Source organism: Odocoileus virginianus, chromosome 7, assembly GCF_023699985.2.
Source record: "Odocoileus virginianus isolate 20LAN1187 ecotype Illinois chromosome 7, Ovbor_1.2, whole genome shotgun sequence".
Classification (NCBI taxonomy): Eukaryota; Metazoa; Chordata; class Mammalia; order Artiodactyla; family Cervidae; genus Odocoileus; species Odocoileus virginianus.
The window spans coordinates 20,640,420-20,664,143 of NC_069680.1; the positions used below are offsets into that span (position 1 = coordinate 20,640,420).

The 23,724-nt window shown below is 38.4% G+C and overlaps 1 protein-coding gene across 5 annotated transcripts in view; it reads right to left on the minus strand.

Moving 5' to 3' along the window:
• Positions 1-295: 295 nt before the first annotated feature.
• FAM204A (family with sequence similarity 204 member A) overlaps positions 296-23,724 on the minus strand; it is a 28,859-nt gene continuing 5,430 nt past the window's right edge. For 3 of the 5 annotated variants that reach the window (XM_070470266.1, XM_070470263.1, XM_070470264.1), the window contains 7 exons: positions 22,818-23,056; positions 22,209-22,296; positions 22,052-22,082; positions 21,767-21,866; positions 13,202-13,291; positions 1,249-1,355; positions 296-948 (listed from right to left, as the gene is read on the minus strand). In XM_070470266.1, the coding sequence (XP_070326367.1) occupies positions 897-948; positions 1,249-1,355; positions 13,202-13,291; positions 21,767-21,866; positions 22,052-22,082; positions 22,209-22,296; positions 22,818-23,051 (702 nt within the window). In that variant the 5' untranslated portion in view covers positions 23,052-23,056 and the 3' untranslated portion in view covers positions 296-896. Of the gene's footprint in view, positions 949-1,248; positions 1,356-13,201; positions 13,292-21,766; positions 21,867-22,051; positions 22,083-22,208; positions 22,297-22,817; positions 23,057-23,504; positions 23,543-23,724 lie in introns of all 5 variants that reach the window. The other 2 variants (XM_070470265.1, XM_070470267.1) reach the window with 1 other exon arrangement.

Genomic DNA, 23,724 nt, shown 5'->3' on the forward strand with positions numbered 1-23,724 from the left:
AAACACACCAGTAAAACACTTAGCAGGGCACCAGTCTTCTTTATCCTTATGCAATCACTCAGTCTTTCCCAGAGTAATGGGGAAGAGGAATGAAAACAATCAAATCATGTTTGTTCTTAGAAGGTTCAAAGTTACAATGTCTTGAGTTATAACTGTCTAGTACGACTATATCAATTTCTCTAAGAACCATCTCATAATTTAAAGAACGACATGGCTGAGAGAGATATTTAGGAAGACATTTCCAGGCAGAGAACCTGAATTTAAATCATTCTCCAAATACTGTAAGATTCTGTCCTTTTTTAAAATGGTGTTCTTTAATCTGAAGGTACAAAAGATTAATCAATTGCCTTTATTATGTGACTATGAAATATCAACTCTACTGCCTCCAATAAAGAACAGATAATTACTTTTATAACATTAAGATAAAGTCATCTGTAAACACAGGATCTTTCTTGCACTTATGACTAATCCATTATAAACAAATACCATCTTAAAAACACAACTCCACAGTCAGTGCAGTCACACTGACTGCAGATAAGGAAGTACAAGGAGCTCACTGGCTCTGCTCCAGCAAATGGACGAAAAGTGAAGCCGAGTTTACACTGGAGGTCTATATAAACAAACAAATCAAGTCCTATCTTTTCCCCCTCCCTGTACGTATGCTTAGATTACTTGCACAAATAACGGGATGGTCCACTTCACTCACTTCAATGGGAAGGACTCTTCAGTAAAAGAATGAAAAACAATTTGATAATCAACTCCCAAATTTTATGCTTATTTTTTCTATTTCCATCAATTTTCTGGCATAGTTAACATAAGCAGGAAAATCTTTTTTAGTAAATTGAGCAACTGAAGACTCGAGTGAAGCCTCAAAGGTCTTGAAGAACTCTGGCAAGTCACATATATCCCATGTTGCTTTTGGTTTCCCACCTCTTCTTTGCTTCAAATCTAAAATGAAGAACATGAAAATGAATCATTTCTAAATATTTTACTGAAGTTACATGTTTACTAAGGGCCAAAGTAAAATAAAAAAGTTTTCACAGACTCCATCAATTACAAAATAAATATCAAATAGGATGAAGACATGCCTCTATATTTACAATCTGATAAACATTCAGCAAAGATCCAAAGAATAAAATGAATAACAACTATGCACAAACTGGATTCACAAAACGTATCACAGGATTTCTGTAACTGCTTTGAAGTTAGTAGAATCACTAATTTTAAAAAAAAAGTCTTAAAGCTCACCCCCAGGCAAGTTTCTTCTTCTTTCGTGCAACCTGTGAATTTTCAGCCTCCTTCTTGGCTGTCACAAAGTTGTGGCAGGCAATAGCTCTGGCAATTTTTACACCAAGCTAAGAATTACAAAGGAGAAAAAGCGAAAATAAATATTCTAGCTGATACAAGAATTACAGTGATACAGATACTCGAGAATTTGTGGGTAAGAAAGCCAGGTCAACCTTATTTTACACATGCTAAGAATGGAAACTCCTAATGCTTGGGCCTCTGAAACAGCCAAAGTCCCACCACAAATGCAAAGATGCCATTCCTTCTCTCCTCTCCTCCCTTAGCCCTTCACCCAGCTGGACCAGTCGCCCGGATGGAGCGCCTTCCCACACCAAGGCCCCTCGAGGGTCCACCAAGCCTGTGGATGAAGATCTTGAAGCGCTTTACGCATTTCAGTAGGACAGACAGGAATTTACCCTGATAAGGCTGACAGAGACATCCAGTGTCTTTGCTTTGGGCTAGAATTAGGCAACTCGGTATGGGCGCACCCGTTATCTCACACTGATCAGAAGCTCGGATTGGCAGTCATAGATGTGATTAATAAAACACGGGAAAGCTAATTACTACTTGATAAACACACTTTGTGTGATGGGCAATTGCTTTTCACTCACTGACAGAAAAAAAGAATATAAGGGGTGCCAAGAGGCAAAAAGGCAGGGCGTTCCCTGCCAGCACCCCTCTTCACACTCCTTCCATCCATCCGCCCCAGTCCTCAAGGCCCCGCAGAACAAAGCGTCCTCTCAGCCCCGGCCCCCAAGACTCCTCTAACTCAATGCACCACCAACTTCTTTTTGTATTTCTCCCGCCCCTCAGCTTCTACGCCACAGCCTACGGTTCCGACACTGGACTCTGCACAGCCCTCTGGCCGCAGAGCTGGTCCTCAGGATAGGCATGGGGCTCTTCTGTTTTTAGTGGGCTCCAATTTTAAAAATGCCCGCCTACATGGAAGGCTCAAAAGTATCCGTTAAAACAACAAGGGCTACAAAAATCTTCCTGGTGTTTCTTTCCTTTTCTCTGACCACAGCCTACTGAGTTTCAGCAGCCAGCAGACTTGCGGACAAGAGGAAAGGACCCAGAAGCCACTCTCCAGGCAGAGAATTAGAGCCCAAGGTTTGGGGACCTGCTTGCCAACAGTGAGGCACAGCAGGCGGTTAGGGGCTCACGGGTAAGGAGAAAAGCTGACCGAGGAAAGTGAGGTTTGGCTTGCCTGCCACTCCTTTCAGCTCACCTTGGAGAACAGCTTCTTTTAGGATGAAATAAACAAGCGGTTGTCAAGCACTGTCCGGCGTTTACAAACAAGAACAAAAACAGATCCAATTTTTCAGTCCAGGGAAGAATACACATAAAGAAGGTAAGCAGATGCAAGCAATGTGACAGTCAAGCCAGTGTGCTGAGGTGGTCGAAACCCAGAGGAAAGCCACTGATGGAATGAGGGTGGATTGTGGCTGCGAGCCCACCTGTGACAACAGACCAACTCAGAGTCTTCCTGACACCCAAGCCAACACCAGCACCACTACCGTCATCACCATCTTTTCTCACAATGAGGACATTCATGCAACCAATATAACGAGGGCACAAAGGCATTATTTTGCCAGGCACTGTTGTAGGCGCTGCAGATACGGCTTTGAACAAGAGGGCTGGGGTGCAGGGAGCTAGGGAGTAGGGGCTGTTACAGCTGATGGCGTCAATCCCCGCCCTGTTCTCCTGGCTCTTTTCACTTTCAGTTCTTCACCACAGAACAGTTCATCTAAGTCAACCAAGAAAAGGCTAAGAATCCAAGGGCTGTAGCTTCCTCATCGAAGGAGAAAATGAAGCTCAGAAGAATGCTGTGGCATCATTCATTATGAAGATGGATTTCCTATTGACTAAAATGCCATCCATTTGTCATAAATGTAAAAAAAAATCACGTTAGTGCCTGTTGGGCTAGGCTAGTCAAAATGGCAGTATCAGACAAATCTCCAAATCTCACTGGCTGAACTTTTGTTTCTGTTTCACTTCACATCAGCTGTGGACTGGCCAGGCTCTCCATCTGGTGCTGCCAGCATCTCAACACGCGGCTCTCGAGTCTCAGCGGCGGAGAAGAGCTGGCTGGAGGGGCTCACACTGCCTCTTCAGTGCTTTAGTCCAAAAGCGACGCGCAGCGTTTCTGCTCGCAGCCCTCTGGTCAGAGTACGACCCCACCTGGCTGAGGGTGCTCGGGGGCGCGAGGGGAGCAGGAAGTGCTCCTGAGGAACCGCCTACTGTCAGCGCACGCAGCTTACCACTTCTGGTTAAGAGGCACGCGCGTCTCCCCACGTCCATGGAGGACAGTCTCCTCCTCTGTCTCCCACCTCCAAAAGGTAAAACGCGGAATCCAGTATTTGTCTGTCTAATTATACTCCTACGTGTTAGACAGCAAATACAAAGCTGACATATGATAGCTTTGCTGAGATCACCCCACCTCAGCTAGTTTATATTCTATTTAAATTGAGCCTATACTTTTGAGTATGAAACAAAAATGACCTGAACTATACAGCTGCTATGTACCATTAACCGTGGGACAAAATTATTTCCTGAAACTGTCGCAAATTAGGGTGTAGCTTCTATTTTTAGCTTATTGAAATTTCCCAATATGGGTTTTCTGGATTTGGAGTAAGCAAACCAAAGACCATCTATCTCAATATGTCTGGATGCTGACTGTGGTCATTTGATTCACGTGGAACTCCTTTCAGCATAGTCACATACTCTTAGAAGGGAGAATTTCTAGCAACATGAAGGCCAAACCCAGCGCAATCGGCATCACAGCAAAGACTGAGCGTGCATGCACCACATAAGACAGAGTAAACTTCTTATAAAGCACTCATGACAATGTAAGAAACATGTGTTTACACGAGAGGGCTCCATTGTTTTGTAGACTAAGTGAACAGCGTAAGCGATCAGGTACATAGGCAATACTTTCAGGCTTGTTTGTAGGAAAGTTTGTATTTTCTAACTGTATTTTGCCTGGGGTTATGTTCAATGAAATGTTCTTTAACTGATAAACATTAAACAAGCCTGGTCTATGTATTTAACTAAAAGGATCTTTTAGCTTGTAAGGATGATGAAAAGTCGTATCAATGCCAGGGCCTTTGCATGCTTAAGACGAATGTGTTTTACTTATTCCCAAGGAGAAAAGAAAAAACGGAAATATCTGGAAATCTGAAAGGATCATAAGATCTTCTACAGAAGAGACAGTTGAGAAGAAAGGTGTTTTCCCAGGCAAGAAGACTAAGCCAAGCTCCAGAAGATAAAAGAATACTATGCTATGTTTCAATATTACAAACAAACAATATAGGCCCCCAAGAATCCCCCCTTTCACTCCTCTGAAAAGAAAAAAGCATCTTCGGGCCCAATGTAAACATCACAAAAGCTTGGTCAATGGTTTTTATATTAAAAAATGGTTTCGGGTCATCAGATAACTAGAGCAACACCATGTGGGAAGAAATTTTTTTCAAGAATAAAAATATATACAGAATTTTTTCTACGTGTCGCAAAAGTATCAGCATTTTCCATATAGAACATCCAATATTTTGCTGCATTTTAATTAAGGTGTCTAAACATTATCACAAAGAACTGCAAATTGGTCAGAGCAAGCGGTAAGGAAAATTAAGCTCTAAAGGCTTTTTATCACCATATTTCAGGAACCAAGGGTGTAAAATGTTCTAATTTGGGATATATTAAAAGCCATAAAAGGTCTTTCAAAAAGATTAATGGTACTTTGCTTGGATTTAAGATAAGGGCTTTAGCTGGTTGGAAAAGCAGGGCCCTGGCTGGACCCTTGAGGCATTCATCTTTACAGCCACTTGGAAGATTTGTAAAAGCGTCTGCATAACCTCAAGCAAATGCACGGCGACATTTTTTTAATTCCTTTCAATTTTACAGGTTGAGCATGTGTAAATCATATTGGGTTGTAAAACAGATATAATGGCACATAGTGTAACACAGTCAAGATTTTTAAAAGACAAACTTGAAAAATAAAGTTAGTTTTTCTTGCTAAACCTTGCCCTGCTAAAGTTTGCTGATAATCATTTGAAGAATCTGATTCAAACAGCTTCATCTAGCATCACTGTAAACTTCTCATCCATTTCATAAAAAATTTTACTCATCTTCAAATTACTAGCTTGTAACAGATTTATGAAGTTTCCCTCCCTTTTGCACACTTTCAAGGCACTTATTTAAAAATACCAATTATCATACTTTAACTTTTTATGGAATAATAGGTCTCTATGAAAAATATTTATGCCATTCTCTTTTGTTCTTTAATTAAATGAAAACAGATGTTTTCTGAAGTAAAGCGGAACCATTACTGGAGTACTTAAAGTGTTAAGGTCTTTAATTTTTATATCAGTTTGGTCGACAATTCCTGATTGTCTTTACTCAAGCTCAACATTAATGTCAAGCAAGTTACCTAGGAGACGAAAGAGATCAAAGAGACAAAAACCCCTCCAATGTCTGATTAATCAAGCCTGCAAACAGCTTATTTCTTTTCGCCTGCATGCAAGTATGAAAATGAGATTCTGGGAGCCGAACATTGTGCAGATTTGTTCATTCTTATCAGAACAAAGCCAGCGGCAGCTTATTTCATGGATCATTGGCACTGTCATCAGTGCTACACAGAACGGGTGACAGCTCCTCATTTTGAGGCTTGAACAAAATTAGCAAAAAGTCGGCACAAATTAGCCTCTCATCTTTTTGGTAATATGACATTATTCATTTACTTTTTATCCAATTTTTAATTTTTTCCTTGTCAGCTATCCCTTTCTAGTGTCTGTTGCATGGCATCATAAATGCCTTCTTAAAAACAAGCAGAGAAATAGCCAAAGTTGAAATAACATGCAAAGTTCAAACAGCAAAGAAAAAGCACTTCCAAGGACTGATGATGCTTTATTTTTTTCTTTTTAATAACTTTCAAAACTTTGAAAAAATACTGATGAACAGCTCAGAATACCATGAAGTTAAGTTTTATGAAACTGATAGTATATTTCAATAAACAATATGAAGTGGCTAATAGTGTTTTATTCAAACCACAGGTTAACACGGCAGGTGCTACAGGGAATTCAGGATGTCTCCAGTGGGACTGGTACATTTCCACGGACATACCTGAGGTGCCGAAGCTCGGAGGACAGCAAATAAGCTATGCCATATCCAGTCATTTCAATACTGACTTTAAATCAAGTCTTCTTCCCTCTGTTAGAAAGAAGAGCCTAATTTCACTGTCACCTTAAAATGTGCATGCACAGGCTTCTATGTTTGTGTACTACATATATCTCTGTTGTGTGCACAACTACACGAACACCTGTTATTTATTTTAATACCTGTAACTTCAAATCAGTTAAAGCCAAATAGTTTTTACTTCAAGGCATAACCCAACAAACCCTGTTTTTAAAATATAAGATATATTTGTATAGAATATATTAGAATATATTACATATATTACATATTTACATGTATAAATATATATGATTCACGTTGCAATTTATAAAAAAAAATGTATTTAGCCCATGATGTGTGAGAAGATATATTTTGATTCATATCCTCAACTCTGATTTCATAATGAAATAGTTTATGTAACACCTGGTTTAATGATGACTATTAAGGCTTCAAATTATATGTAGATCACAGTATTCCAAAGGGGGGAGAAAAGATGTTATACTGTTGAAATTACTCCTGGATAGAGACATTTATATTCAAGCAACTTATTCCATTCATAAGGGAAAAAAATTAACCATAAGCTGTTAGATGCTTTACACAGTCCCCATCAGAAAGACAGTTTTTCTTTTTTTTTTTTAAAGAACTGTAGTACTGTTTTCAGCAATTTCTTTATCTCTGTTCTTCTAAGTAAGAAAGCTTATTAACAAGCTTTGAACTTAAAATCACATTTACAATAATGTGCCATCAACAGTTTTATAAGCTAATTAGAAAAAGATTAATTAATGACTGGCTGCTAATAAAATGGCAATCATGAAGAAAGAAACCAAGGGTGCTAAGCTTCAACTACCACCAATTAAGAGCTAATTACAAACAAATTATATATGTGTTTTGCTGTGGGCTTTAATTTACTAAAATGGTTTTAATTAAAAGAGAAAACATGCTGATTAATTGAACTGCAGAAAAAATCTACAGTATAAACTGTGCTTTGTCTGTCTCTTTAATTAGACTTGTAACATCTGAAATCTTTTTTTAAGGTTTGTTAAAAGCACCATAAACATAATTAAAAGAGAGCATAAGGAACACCATTCTAGGTGATCACCCAATCATACCCCAGAGGTTAAAAGAAAATGTCCTCAGTGCAATGAGATCTAAAAAGCACACCTAAAAGCTTGAGAGGAAAACCTTTCACTCAGTACCATTTTTATTTTTCTCATATTAAAATGCTCCAACTTCAAGGATGTACACCATTTTTTATAGGTAAGAACGTATCTTTCAGCTCCACGTAAAGGAATTCAACTAGGCCTTCCCTCACCTGGACAGGCAGAGCTGATTTTCCATACACTGTGCTACCTGTTCATCTATATGAAATAACTGAATTACTTTTAAGAACTAAGGAGAACAAGGCTTCAAAGAATTAAAATTACCATTGAAAAGCCCCCCGGACTATGCACAGACTACAAAATGACACAAAGAGGAAGGTTTAAATTAAAAAACCACTGAGAAATGACCAAAGTTAATGAAAGTGAGTCATTTCTACATGATCCTTAACGGAGGCACACACCCCTCCCTCCCTGGCAGGCAGCTTCCCCAGGTGGCTGATCACTGCCGACCAGCAAGAGCCTGTTCAGTGAGGACTTCTTTTCCCCAGTGTCCTGGATTCCCTCCCAGTGATAATCAGTGAAATATACTGCAGAGAAAATGGTCCTACACTCTGCTGTCTAATGGAAAGACCAAAAGAAAGAAAAAGTAAGGGGTGGGAGGTAGGGCAGTAAAATTTCAAAGAGGGACATAAAATAAATTTTGCCAGACAGTTCAGGCATTAGATGACTCTGAAACAACCTATTCTTCATACACACTCCTGGAATTCACAACAAAGGAAATCTCCTTTCTGTAAAAATAAGATGTTGAAATGGAGATATTTAATTTTAAATTCTTAATATGTACCAATGGGTACTACTTAATGTAGTTGTACTTCGTTTACCCTATTTTCAGTGGTTAGAAACCATAATAATTAAGAAAATAGAAAGCACCTCCTGGCCGCCTTAGAGTCACAGGTTCTACTGATAAATTCTGATAACAGCTAATTGGAATATATGTTCAGCTTCATATCTGAACAAACTGCCTTACCTCTGGAATCAAGGTTGTTAAGAGAATTCTAAAAGTAGTCACAAAAACAGGAAGAAAATAATTTTGCCCTCTGGATTAGAGAATCAAGAGTTTAGAACCACAAGACTTTCTTCACTATAATATCCATCAACTCAGCTCTTTTTTTTTTTTGTATGTGATGCAAGCAAACAACTTTCCTAAAACATCAGAGCTCTGGAAACAGCACTGATCAGAAGCAACTTCAAACTTACCAGGTTTGGCAGCATCTCTATCTCAAAACTTGAAACAAATGTTTCAGTTCTGAACTCTGGATATGCAAATGCTCCAGGTACTTTGATAGCTACATCTGTCAAAACTGTTCTATTAGGGGAGATTATTTTGGGGGGAGGGGGGTGAACTGAAGCTCTTATTCCATCAAGACAATGCAGTGTGTACATCGACATGACATTAATAATCAAAATGAAAGGGTGAATTATAGCCAGAATCCTGACGAAACTACAGCCCAACAATGAATTGTAATAGAAAAATTCTGAGTGCCAGAACAAGTGCTGTAGCATAGGAAATATTTCTGAGAAATAGGAAATATATTTCATAAGAAATGTTTCTTCTTGCACGTTAACATAAAATACAGAAACTAACTCCTCAAATGTGTGTATATATCCCTCTCCAACAAAATGCCTTAAGATTTTTCTAGGAAATGGCTCTAAAAATAGAACTTCAATGACAAATTAATAATCTACCCCAAATTTACACAGTATTTAGTGTATTTAGCTAGGAAAGAATACAACTCAATCAATTCAAACATTGGTTTTTTAAAAAGACCATTCCTACCTTGCCCATTTAAATATTAACAAGCTATTACTATTTCAACATTATTAACTTCACCTGTTTTGGAATCCAAAAATCTAAGTAGCCTATTTAAGAAATTTAATAAAGCTAAAATTAAATTTTCAGTTTAATTCATACTGCCAATGAAATATTTATCATTACCTATAAGAAGAATACTATCAAAGTGAGACACTTTTTTTTAATCATTTGTACTTGTGACACCTTGGTTAGATTCTAAATAAATACTGTGCTTAAGAGTACTAAAGGCTGAAGTAATAAGTTGATGCAAAAGATTAAGATATGAAACATTTTATATCATTACTCCAACTGAAGGCTATTGACCATAGCAAAGATAGTAGCAGATTATAACCAAAATATTTTAGATATGAATATTAATATCTTGAAAATAATTTTTTTAATTACTATAAGTTACATAAAATAGTTGTAACATTACAACATGAAGTATGTACTGATGTTTCCAAGGAATTAAGTTAAGTTGGTGCTGTCAAAGGCCATCCTGTCTGAATCGCTTACAGAAAGGTAACCTTCAGGGTGCAAAGCTCAAACAGAATGCACTGGCAACCTCTCTTCCCCACTCATTTTTGCCCTAACATGGTACAGCTATAATTGAAAGCAATATATTTTCTAGTTAATGTAGGTGTGACTCATTCAATGGTAGAAATTCACTGTCTGCTGCCAAACCAAGTTGGTTTTTATGTTCAGCAGGCTAATATGAAGATGCCTAGAGACAAAGTCTGTTTTCAAAATGTGAGATTCAACTGAAATGCTGCTTACTTTATTAAAGCTAGGCTTAGCACTTAATTTTAAATACTTGTTTCTACTGGTTTCTACACATTGGTATGATCTGGACTGTAACAAAGCATGTCAGAAAAGATAAGAACCAAAGGATGGCATTTTTGAGGATCACTATCAATAAATGGAATGTTCTTCCAGTTTAGGCCTGAGGTTAAGAAGCTATAAATGTGCTCAAACATGTGTGTGAATGTGCATGTGTATGTATACATACATAAATAGTAATTTTTTAAGAGCTATTTTTTTTCAAATTAGAACATTTTCATCAGTATGACACAAACCAAACGTATTTTTCCACTTTTATCTCTCCTCCAAGATTGTTAACAACAAAGAAGGATTTAATCGATAGGATGGACTTTCCCAAAGTAACCACATTACTACACGGCAAAGTCAAATATGACAGCACAATCTTGGTTTCCAACATGTGAACTTAAGCCATCCATCCCCCACACCAGATTACACCCATCTTTAATGTCATCACGAATTTAAGGGTATATGATTCTGGAAAAATACGTGCTTGCTGTGTCATAATGCCAGTGCACTGACAGCTTTATTTTGACATACCAGTTTGTTTTATTTTGTTCTGTTCTGTTTTGAGGAACTGTTTTCAAGGCCCATTCTCAGACATAGGTTCTACTTTTGGCTTCACTCTTCTCAATACTGATACTGCCCTATTGGTTTCACAGGCTTATAAATGTTAAACATCAAAAATTAGTTTCACTTATTACAGTTGGAAAAGGCTTTAAGAACTCTGAGATCTGTGCCTTTGAGCAAAGGCTTTATCAGCACATCCCACTCACTGCTTCTTGAAAAAAGAAAACGGTACTGATTAAAAACCTGTATACCTGACTTTCAAAAGGACACCTATCATGCATGTATACCTTTAATTCATAAAGGGTTTCTGCCCCAAACTCACGATTACTTACTTCTCAAAATCTCATCTTTCATATCCAGTGATTGGCACCAAGGAGATAAATTTGAAAAACTTAAACCTCAAACTAAACTATTTATTCAAGAATTCCATCTTGATTACTTTAGTTATTCTTCCACGGGTGTTTAATTAACATGGCATCAGTATCTCTCCAGTGGCTGTGTCTAGCCAGTAAACACTTTCCAGATGTCTTTCTACTTATACAAGGAAAAGAGGAGGGCACAAATTACTCTTTTTCCTTTTAACCAGAAGTCTTTAACCCCACACTAGATAAATTTTCTTTCATTAGAACAAAACGTTATGCTGGTATGAAAGTAAAAAGAACTCTTGAGAAAATGCTTACTATCCTTACAAGTGCTATAAATGGTGTATATTTCTAAAGCAATCTCATTTGTCATAAAGCGTGACAGGAAATAATAACCTAAATGGTTATTACTTATTTATATAAATATTATTGTTATTATTATATTATGTACTATTATTATTTATTATTATTAAAATGGAAAATACCTAGTCAGTAGTACACAATTCCCATTTCAAAAATAGCAGTATGACAAAGCAAAACAGAAACAGAAACTCAACACCCTCAAAGGAAACACACAGGCCTGAGGCCTCAGAGGCTCTACTCCTGCTCGCTCTGACACGCTGCCTCCTGCTCACAGGTGACCACTGATGAGGCAGACAACCAGGGACTGAACATGCAACCCTGGTGCACACCAGCCCCACGACCCCAACCCTCCCAGCACATCACTTAGGGAAAATATAACATACATACATAAGAGATTCTAGAATCCAGTATCTCACTGAAGGCAAATTTTAGATCTGATTTGCCAGGTAAAGATGAAAACTACATTCAAATAATGTTTTCAAGATCTTAATTTTAATAGTAATTATCTCAAGCTGGAAAACAATCAGCAATGACAGCTAAAATTAGTAGGTAAAGAATAGTGAGAAAAAGAATATCCACAGTCTCAAATCATCTCTCACCTCTCTGTGAGATACTTATTAATTTACACAGGGAAAAATAATGTTAGAATAAATCTGGAGACACCACCTTAAGCAAATAATCAAAGGAACATCGTCAGTAAAATAGACAAATAGATGCCACATGCATTCTGATATCCTACACTGAGGACACTTCTGTGATTTTCCCACCAATACATGCATAACATGAATCTAATCATGAGGAAGCACCAGACAAAGCAAACTTGACAGACATCCTACAAAATCATCAGCTACTCTTCAAAATTACTAAGGTCCTGAGAAACACAGACTGAGGAAACATTCCAGACTAAAGAAGACTAAAAAGACACAACAACAAAACTCAGCATCTGAGACCAGAAAAAAGAAAATTTTCAAGGCAATCATTGACATAGTTGGCAAATCTAAATAAGGTACATAAATCAGAGAAGAATGATCAAGCAAACGTTAACTGTTAACATTTCAGGTATCTGAGTGAAGGGCAAACAGAAATTGTTTTACAAATTTTGCAACTTTCTCCCAGAAGGTGCAAGTGAGAATCTTCTGGATGCCTTGGTACTTGGGAAAAGAATATTCAATATACCTATTAGCTTTATACTACAGACTTTTAGGTTAAAAAAAGGCTGAGAGTTCTTTAGGGCTGAGGGAACTATTTAGAATATGCAGTAAGAAAGCATTCTGGGGAGAAAGGGTTAGGAACACGCTGAGAGATGTGACCCCAGAACTCACGGCTGCCCTCAGGGAGAGTTAAACTGAGCTAAAGACGAAAATGGAAAAAGAAAGCTAGCCTTTTCAGCACAAATGGCAGAAAGAGCTCTGAACTAGATGAAATCTAGAGGCTGAAGATCAACCATGGATTATTTCCAGCATTAAGATTTAGATCAGAATAATTTATTAACATTAAAGACAAAAATAAAACCCAGTATTTCAAAATAAATGGGAGATTAAGAGGGAAGAAACTGGACAGGAAGGAAAATCTTAGATCAAATATTTGAACACTGCACTTACTCGTGATCATGCAAAGAACATACACTCATTTCAGAAGATTTGAAAGCACAGCAGGGCGTCATGGTGGGGCTGACTCACCTCTCGAGTAGCTAGCTGGTTGCTGAGTTCCTCGGCCTTCTCAATGTTCCACTCTTCCACAGCTTGGTCTATCCTCTTCTCAAGTCCCGACTAGAAAGAAAAGAAATCTCAAACTTAGAGGCAGGAAAGAAAGGCAAACCCTTGCTAGTAAAGACCATGTCACGGGACCACACCACACACATTATGTACTTAGACTACTTCATTCCTACAGTGACTGCAGTGGGAGTTGCTACCACTCCCCATTTACTGACAAGAAAGTGAATCAGCAATATTAACTGACTTATCCAGGGTCAGACTAATCGAATTAAGAAGGAAATGCAAATCCACATTTCTGTGATCCTAAGGACTAAACTTTCCCTTGATAACAATATGTTAATAATAATAAGCTTGAAATTATGGCATGCTTATTATATTATATATATTATATAGCACACCCTTTCTCACTATAACAAAGCTCATTTAATCCATATAACAATTGGATGAAATAAAACTGTTATCCTGTTTTGAACACAAGGAAACAGAAGCTTGGACTCATCAATTTGTCCAAGTCACAGAGTCTGTTAAGTGTTAAGCCATCACATGAATCTATTAATAGATTTGCCCAGAGCCCATATTCTAAACCACCCTTTTCCTCTGCCTCTTTCTCTACTGCCCATACTTGCATTCACCAGCCCCTCCTAGTCTCTGACTAAGGGTATTAAGTTGGATATTAAAACACAGGAGGAAAGTTATATTTTACTTTCCTATGGAAATGCTATTTACTAGCTGAAGATACTTCATGAAGTCATAATTAAAATTTTCATGGGATTACCAAACAGACTCGGTAGGATATATCATACCCTATGAAAAGATACTTGTTAGATTTAAATAACTGAGTTTTGGTTTGTAGAAATAGTTACCAAAGAAAATACAAATTTTTTAAAGAGATAGTCTAATACATATTTCTTAGAAGAAAAGTTTTTCCCAATGGCTTATCTCATTTTTGGTTAATAGACTTCTCCCTACTTAACCTAATAAAAGAAGTCCAAGCAATGTCTCTTCCATCAGAGTACTGCTTGATTACAAGAGAAACTTCACTCCCATGGAGCCTTGTTGACACAAGACTCTAAAAACGCCCACGCCTAAAAAGACCAAGGAGGCTGCTGAGGACACCTACATTAAGCGAAGACTGTCCCTCTCACAACCCGTCACCCCACCCAGGCCTGGAGGACGGTGCGGTTCTCCCTCGCTCTGGACCGGAGCTTCAGAGCGCCACTCGGGAGCCTCTCGGAGCCCCTGAGCCCAGGCCACGCTGCTCTACTGTCCTTTCTCCATCCCGGTCTCGTGGTCATCCACCAGTCTCCAGAAATGCCTCTTTTTTTGTATTGCTGCAGATTTCTTCTCCTGATGACCGAAACAACATCCTGGACTCACTCTTCCAACATCCTTCATCTTCTGGGGCCACTAAATAATAGCCACCCCCCCCAACCCTACACTCGCGGTCAGGGACTCTACAAGTGTGGTCTATGTTCCAGTTCAAGTCTGCAAATGAGGACAGTCTGTGAACTGAGCTTGTGCCAGAATGCAAATCAACTACATGACTATGCATAGGTTTGCCTAGTTGATTTTTTTATTAGAAGAGGATGGGTAAGGGATGATGAGGACAATCAGACTTCTTCAAAGAAAGAAGGCGTATACTGGGTTAGACTCAGGCACAAGTTCTTTATCTCCTGGAACCTTTGAATACACTTGCTCTAGGTCACATAAGAGCTTTACAATCTAGAATTCTCTACAAACACAAGATTCTGTCCTTCCACTTACCTCGAGTCCTCAGAGAAAGTGAACCTATAGGGGCTTCATTTGGACCCCATACTCTAGCACCATCATATTTATTCTCACAGCCCTTCAGCCCCATCCTGAGTCTCCTCTCCTCCCTTCAGGCCTGCAACTCATGAATAACCTTTTCAAACTAGACTCTAAGCCTTAAGTTATCAAAGTTCAAGTCTGAACCAGCAGCATCAGCACTACTTGAGAACTTGTTAAAAATGCAAATTTGAATCAGAAAACTCTGGGGGTGAGGCCTAGAAACCCATCAACTTAACTCCCTTTGGTTACCATGGAGACACAGATTCCAGTGAAAGTCCCCAAAACAGAAAACAAGAACACTCCCTTTTTCTGGAAACTTATATGAACTGCTGAGCTGATCGGTATAATTTTCACTGAAAAATAAATGAGCTAAAATTACAAATCTCTCTACTATCAATGACCTCCCATTCCCCGAGCCATTCCAACCAGCCTCTAATATAGCAGAAAGAGCACTGGGCCAGAAGTCAGAGAAAGGTGATGACAGCACTAGGCAAAGGAGGTACTTAACTCACAAGCTTCAGTTTCCTTAGAGAAAATCAGAAACTCACATGGACGACCAAAATTCTCCCCTAGAAATAAAATTCTAGAATTCCCCTTACACGTTCAACTTTGTTTTTAGCTCTTTCATAAGTTTTTTTTATATCAATAAAGTTTCACTAGATATGACTTTGCTGTTTTCCTCCCCCTTTTCTCTTCTCTTTTTCTTTTTAAGCAATTTATTTAAGTAAAATATAACAGCTCCTTTTGGCGCTGAAAATTTTCTGCTTCCGTATGCACACCCATACTCTTTGCTTCTATAAGAAGACAGTAACATTCCAAATATTTTCAAAATGCTTAAATAATAATAAAAACCCCGAGGTCAAACATTTCTATCACCTTAAGACCAAAAGCTAACAACAGTTTACAAAGAACATAGTTGCTGAGGTTAAACCTGGATTCAAATTCCAGCTCCTCTACCTACTGGCCAAGAAACCCTGAGTTTTGTTCCTAAACTACAGGCTGCAGTTCTCTCACCTGTAAGATGAGAATATCACCACATACTTTGCAGAGTTACAGTAAAGGCAAAAAATAGGATACCTAGCAAAGTTTTTAGAACAGTAGTCACTCAATAAATAAGGTTATACCTATCAGGATACCATTAAAACAAAGAGAAGGTTCACCTCTATGTAACTACAGACCTCATTACAGTTACAAGGGCTCAGACACAAGTATAAGACCCAAGATTTCAACTTTGAGTCAGTCAGTCATCTCATGAACTAAGATTTGAGTAGTAAGGCTTTGTACAAGTCATAAGCTGGACCCCAGAGTAACCTTTACCAGAAACATCTTTCACACCACAGGAGTAGCAGGACGCACAGAAGCACTGCTGATCCTCTGCAGGGCCTCAGTCCGTCCATCAGTCAGCTCAGTTGCTCAGTCATGTCCAACTCTTTGCGACCCCATGGACTGCAGCACACCAGGCCTCCCTGTCCATCACCAACTCCCGGAGTTTACTCAAACTTATGTCCACTGAGTCAGTGATGCCATCCAACCATCTCATCCTCTGTCGTCCCCTCCTCCTCCCGCCTTCAATCTTTCCCAGCATCAGAGTCTTCTCAAATGAGTCAGCTCTTTGCATTAGGTGGCCAAAGTATTGGAATTTCAACTTCAACATCAGTTCCTCCAATGAATATTCAGGACTGATGGGGACAGGATTGATGATAAGGCCTCAGTGTGCTCCTAAGATGCCTCTGGCAGGACCCAGAATTTAGCTTAAGATATATCTCAGTACAGACAAACTTAGGGATGGCAATTTGGTCACAGGTGGAAAATCTCCTAAGGCCAGTATCTGACAGGTTCCCATAAGGCAATAAGTGACCGCTAACAGTTTTATTGCAGATGTCAAGGCAGTATTACTGTAAGAATCTAAGAAATTTATTGGTACTAGGCTTAACATTAAGGATTAACCATCCATATGTGTGTAGTAAAATCTCTTTTAATATACCGATTAAAACTATTTAGGTCAAACTGTAACATAATGCATTTCTACAGATATTTTGCTACTGAATATTCAATCAGATAATACATTCAACTTTTAAACCTTATACAAACGAACTGTCCACTCAAGTTTGCTGCTCTATGATCAGATCTAAATATCTAGGGAAAAAATTAGGTAACTCTCTCCATAAAGGAGGAAGAAAAAAAAGAATTAAGTGTTGTTACTTTTACATATAAATCACACCCACTTGAACTATTTGAATCAAGTCAGAAAAGATCCCCTGGAGAAGGAAATGACAACCCACTCCAGTATTCTTGCCTGGAATATCCTATGGACAGAGAAGCCTGGCAGGTTACAGTCCATGGGATCGCAAAAAAGATAGACACACTCAGCAAATAAAAAACAAAGTAAAACTAAGTTGGACTATTACTTCAAAAGAATCTAGATTTGGGACCATTTTCCTTTTCAACCTGCTCTGTTTTCTTAGACAAATCATGCTGGGTTTCAGTTGCTTCATCTGTATTATGAGAGTAATAGCTGGTGGGTATTAACCCACCCAACAGGGATCACATAAAGATCGAGAGAGAAAACTCTATACCTGATACCAGAGGAACATCGGGTACCTCTACATTCCCACCACCAGCCACCCGACTCCCTACCACTCCAGGCAGCCAGCCTATGATCTGTGTACCGGATCTCCATGTGAGAGCCTAGTAAGAAAAAGTATTCTTCTAAAAAAACAAGTTTGAAAATAGGCACAGAGTACGACAGCAGCTTCCTCTCATAAACAAAAGTTATCAAAGACCTCGTGCAGTTACTCTACAAATTATTAAACGTACCTTTGGTTTTTCCTGCCAAAAAGTACCCATTAAGTAGACATAAAACTACTCCCAAAGATGACTGCTGACTAATCAAATTGATGCCACTAAAGAATACTTGAGGCATTTATAATGAAATTAATGAGTAAAATTTATTCTAAAGAAATTCCCACATAGATTCAACATTAATTATGCTACGATTATAGAAGTTTTGTAAGACCCAGAACTGCTGCCAGAAACACAATTATAGCTTTATTTAATATAAGAACACTTTCACAACAGCTCTATATATTAGGAAGATTATATTTTAAAATATAAGCCTCTGTGCATTGTCAGGGAAGCAGGTAACAGCAGTGTTAAAAATACACATCCTTGGTTGAGCAACAGTTTCAATAGTCTGGCAGTGTTCCAAAAAAGGGGGGTGGGGTAAAAAAGAATAAAAAAGATGGATCACACAACAGAAGTAAGAAGTTCGTTTCATTTTACCATTCTTGAGAGTTGAGTGACTGAGTGAAAAGGGGACTAAAAAGGGTTGCTAATATGGTAACAGACCAACCTTTGCCCCTGAGAAGTAAAATAATGGGCCAGAAATCCATGCTGGTTTTGTCCAAACTGCATCAGGGATTTTCATGATCCTCTCTAGATTTCTCAGGCAGTAGCTATTATCTGGTGGACTGACATTTATTCTTAGCTTTTATCTTGGTGTCTCCAAAGTGGACATCTTTTACTGTCTATTTACTCTGTTGGACTCACAGTAGAGACTGGCATGATAGCCCAAGGGGGCATGGAAAACAGTGATCCCAAACCAAAGAATAAGTGTGAACCTGCTGGCATGCAATTAGGCTGAACTACCAAGAAAATTGGGCTTCCCTGGTGGCTCAGAGGTTAAAGCATCTGCCTGCAATGCAGAAGACCTGGGTTCGATCCCTGGAGAAGGAAATGGCAATCCACTCCAGTATTCTTGCCTGGAGAATCCCATGGATGGAGGAGCCTGGCTGGCTACAGTCCATGGGGTCGCAAAGAGTTGGACACAACTGAGCGACTTAACTTTCACTTTTCACCAAGAGAATATGAAATCATCTGGCTTCACTGAATCCTTCCTTTCCTCTTATGCTTACACTTACTAATAGAATGTTAAGTGCTGGCAACATCCTGGGTTAGTACTAGCCTGGCCAGCATCAGTTTCCTTGTTCAGGAGATGCCACGACTTTCTTAGTCAGATATCACTTATACAGAGAAATGCTGCTGTTAAGAAAATCCAAACTTCTAAAACAGATCAGTGAGTATTTATAAAAGGATTTACAGCAGTATTCCCTTAAACAGAAATTTCTTTTTAAAATAGAGTTTGACTTATCATTGTTTTCTAGAATACATCTAATATACAATGTGAAACAGAACACTAGCTCTTAAAACTGAGCTGTACAAAAGACTGTGCACAAGGAATCCTAGTATCCGTTATTAAAGTTACTCTTCACAAATTCCAAACTTTAGACAAAGAATAACTTAGCCATATCTTGCCAATTATCAAGAAAGTACAATGTCATACATGGAGGGCAATAATATTCTAATACAGATAGACTGTAAAAAATACTCTCAAAATTTCTACTTTTTGAAAAGGCTAAAATACTGAATTTTATAGCTTTAACTTCACTAAGAAACAATTTAGATATTCTAAAGTAAATACAAGATTCACTGGTGGCTCAGACGGTAAAGAATCTGCCTGCAATGCAGGAGACCCAGGTTCGATTCCAATGTCAGGAACACCCCCTGGAGAAGGGAATGGCAACCCTTTCTTACCTGGAAAATCCCATGGACAGAGGAGCCTGGCAGGCTACAGTCCATGGAGTTGCAGAGTCAGACATGACTGAGTGACTTACAATATAGTTATGAGAAAACATAACAAATATTATAAACAACTGAAGATCATTAAAAAATATTTCTGACGAGAACCAGTATTTCACCATTTCTGGGAATTCCCTGGTGGTCCAGAGGTTAGGACTTGGTGCTTTCACTGCAGGGGCCCAAGTTTGATCCCTAGTTAGGGAACTAAGAGCCTACATGAATGCATCATGGCGGTAAAATAAAACAAATTTTTTTTTAATTAACATTTTCCCCTCAAAATAACAATCTAGTCAGCAGTTAGGACTCTAAAGCAGGTTGGCCAGAGATGGCCTGGGGACCACTGCTGTTAGCATGAGCCTCCTCCCTCATGCTTTGGAGCAGGTTTGTCACAGTCAAGAGCATCCTCCCCACAAGATCCCTCCTCCCAGGCCACCAGAATCACAGTCGTCAAGAGCACAGCAATCACGTTAAAATGCTTATCAGCCTTTTGGATGGTGAAGCTGGAGAACTGAGAATGGTAGAACAAAGTCTGGGTCTTAGCTTCAGCTCTAACCAGTGATTTCTGTAATAAATTTAGCATTTCTGTACCTGCTTGAACATTCGGGAAAAGGAGATTGCTCAACATCTCTAACTATTTGCAGTACAAGGTGATCCTGGTACCAATTCCCCAGTGTCCAACAGACTAGGTGGCAAGAATTCTTGGCAAAGTTGGAATCAACAGTTCACATGTAAAAACTCTGTTGTGCCAGTTCTTTAATGCATGTGCCCTCAATGAGGCACCCAATTTTAAACCCCAATGATGGGTTTAAAAATCAAGCAGTTTTTCACAAGAAATACTGATGAACCAGAAAACAGTAACAATATCTACATACATACAGTATTATACAGCAATGATCCTGTCCGTATATGCAAGACACAATATCCTTGGGCTTTAACCAAGAGGCCTCTGTACCTCCATTCCAGCCTAGAGCTCAATTTCCACGCTCCTGACATCTGTCAACATTCCCCGAGATAAATGTGTAAGTTACTCATTCATTCTAGCCTCTACCAAACAAATATTAACGCCATCTATAGACTGGCAACTGCCAAGCATGCATCTCAAGACAGACTCTCCTCCAAGCTCCTGCCTCATCTTACCAGTGGTCTACTCTATTCTGCTTACTGATACCACCCATGCCCCGAAATGAACTTTGGATAGGCCTCACTCTAAATCTCCCCTTCAAAGCTTTCTCATCGTTGTTATCAATGTAGCTATTCACACCACTGCTTAAGTAAAAGCCTGAATGGTTCTCTCCCATCCTCCTAATTCCAATCTCCCCACCACTTCATAAGCAAGCCAGAGGCAAATACTGTCCATTCTACTTCTACAGTGTACCTCAAACCCATGCTCTCGTCTCCCTTCAGCAGGACCATTCTCACTCAAGCTCCCATCATCTCATGTCTAGCTGAGTCTCTTAACTGTTCCCATCTCCTTTTGCTGCTCCAAGGTCCATCTTCGATGTAAGATGCAATCTTTTCAAACTTAACTGTGATCGCTTTATGTGAACCCTTCACATAAATCCCTTGAATGGTTCTCAACTGCTTCGTAACCAAAACCCAGTTCCTCGCTGCGTCCTTTACGGTCCTGCGCAGTTTGGTCCCTGCCTGCCTGCTTCTCCAGTCTAATCCTGGACCATTCACGTTCTCCTGGCTGACTCCATCCAGCCAGGCTGACCTTCTCACTGCTCCTCACATGTCCCATGATGGCCCTTCCTCCCCAGCAGGATCTTTACCCAGGTTATCACCTCTGCACTAGTGGGTCTCACACAGATGGCTCCTTGCCATCCCTCAGTCTTAGTGAGACAGGCCTTCAGAGACCACTCAGCTAACGTGGGGCCTCCATGTTAATTTCTTCACAATACCCTGTTTCTTTTTTAACAGTTTTAAAAAAATGACTTGTAACTATATATTGACTTGTTTATCTAGCATCCTTCACACATTAACTTCTTCACTGAATGAATCAATGAGGAGAAATACCTTAGGCAAGACTAATTACAAACAGTTACCACTGGCGAATAGAAAATGCAATAAAAGAGATCTTACCTTTTCAACTTTTTTCCTTTTAACAGGTGGGTCAAACCTCTCATTGACTCCAAAATACTGGGTAAGCTCCTTCCACTGGGTTTCACTTGAAGACTGTTCACTGTAAAAAGATAGACAATAACTTAGGTTTCACACAAAATGCACTCATTTTTACATTTACTGTTTTTAATTCATTACTACAATTATATTACATCAACTACTTCTTAGGTTTCAGAGGTAATTCAACTATTTGTACAAGTTCTACAATACTGTCTAGGACAGACAGACATTTTAAATTCCACCTACCTATGAGATTCTTCTTCATTCTTCAATTTACCTGAAAAGAATTCACAAAGTATCAATACCTAAGCATTTGGTTATTTCAAAATGATGGTTATTAAAAATTGTTAAGTCCAACTGGTCACAATTTAACACTATTGACAATTAACCTGAATTAAAACACCTTTTCTGGAGCGTTTTCTTTTTTTCTTTTCGGATCTAGAAGATGAAGTTTTCTGTTCAGAGTGCTTTTTATGCAATTCTTGAAATTTCTACATAAAAGCAAAAAAAAAAAAAAAAAAAGAGCAAATATGTTTTGAAGCAAAGTATACATTTGAAAAATAACATGTCAACAAAAACTATATTCTTAACATTTATAAAAATACAAATATAATGAAAGTAGTTTAGTTCTTAAGATGCTCTATTGTCTGAGACTTTTACAACCTGAATTATCTTCATTTATTTCCAAACAAGTCAATCTGGTAATTTAGAGGTAAAAGTCAATGACTCATAGACTTTGTAACAAAGAGATTAAGACTGAAACTCCTCATGCATTGTGTTAAGCAAAGTAGTTAATCCTACTAAATGTTTTTTTCTTCCTCTTATTATGAAAAAGAAAACAAAAATGAATGCAAGTACCTGAGTGACCAATGAGTTGGCCATAGACACAGAGAGTAATAAAATCATTCAGAATCAATCTTTCCTACCCGTTACCCACCAAGAACATACACATTCTGACCCTGGCAGATACACAGGCACAGACTTCAGTGAGAATATGTGAGGGAAAACCTACATTCCACATATTTAAGGAAATCCCAGACGGACACTCTTCATACGCATTTATATTTGCCTCTGCTTCAGCGTCTGGTCCGTCTGGAGGAACGTCTGTGGCCTCTGTCTTTTTACAGGTCCCATCTTCTCTGCCCTCTTGTGAGTTAAGTTCAGAGCTCTCTAATGTGGTATCATCGTCAGAACTCAATTCAACATCACTTTCATTTAGGCCAGGAGGGAGCAGCCCACTCCACATCTTTTCTGCTCGAGGGGGAAAAAAAATGAATTAAGATATACAAAGTAGACACGGAAAGAATTTTAAAATCATTAAAAGATATACCAGGAATCTAATAATTATACCAATGGTTTGGGGAAAGTCCATTTATACTTTTTAAAAATTGGTACAAAGCAGGATATACCCTCCATATCAAAATAGCTTAAATATTTTGCTTATATAAATTTTTTAGAAGTGTAAGGTAGTTTAAGTAAGTCTGTTACAAGACACACCTACAGCTGAATGACTTAATGACAACAAAACCTTGATCCTCTAATACATGAATAATTCTGTCCAAAAAAGAGAGGAAATTCAGTAAAAGCATAGTCAAGAATGTTAAAAGCCTAAAAATATACACTGGAGGTAATTTAAGAATTATAACACTATATTTCAAGCTGTAACAATTAGAGAAGAAAATAAAATTGGATTTCTCACCTGTATTTGAACGTATAAAACTTCAGGGGACTTATTATCTATGGAGGAGGAAAACAATTACACAAAGGAAAATGTTTAAGCTGTGCAAGCAGTTTGAGAAAAGTATAGTGGTAAAAGGATGGCCCAGTTTTACATTTTACACAGCTTGTTAAAGTAATACTAAATGGAGTATAATTTTCACAAATTAACAAAAACGTATAGCTTTTTAAAGTAACAATAC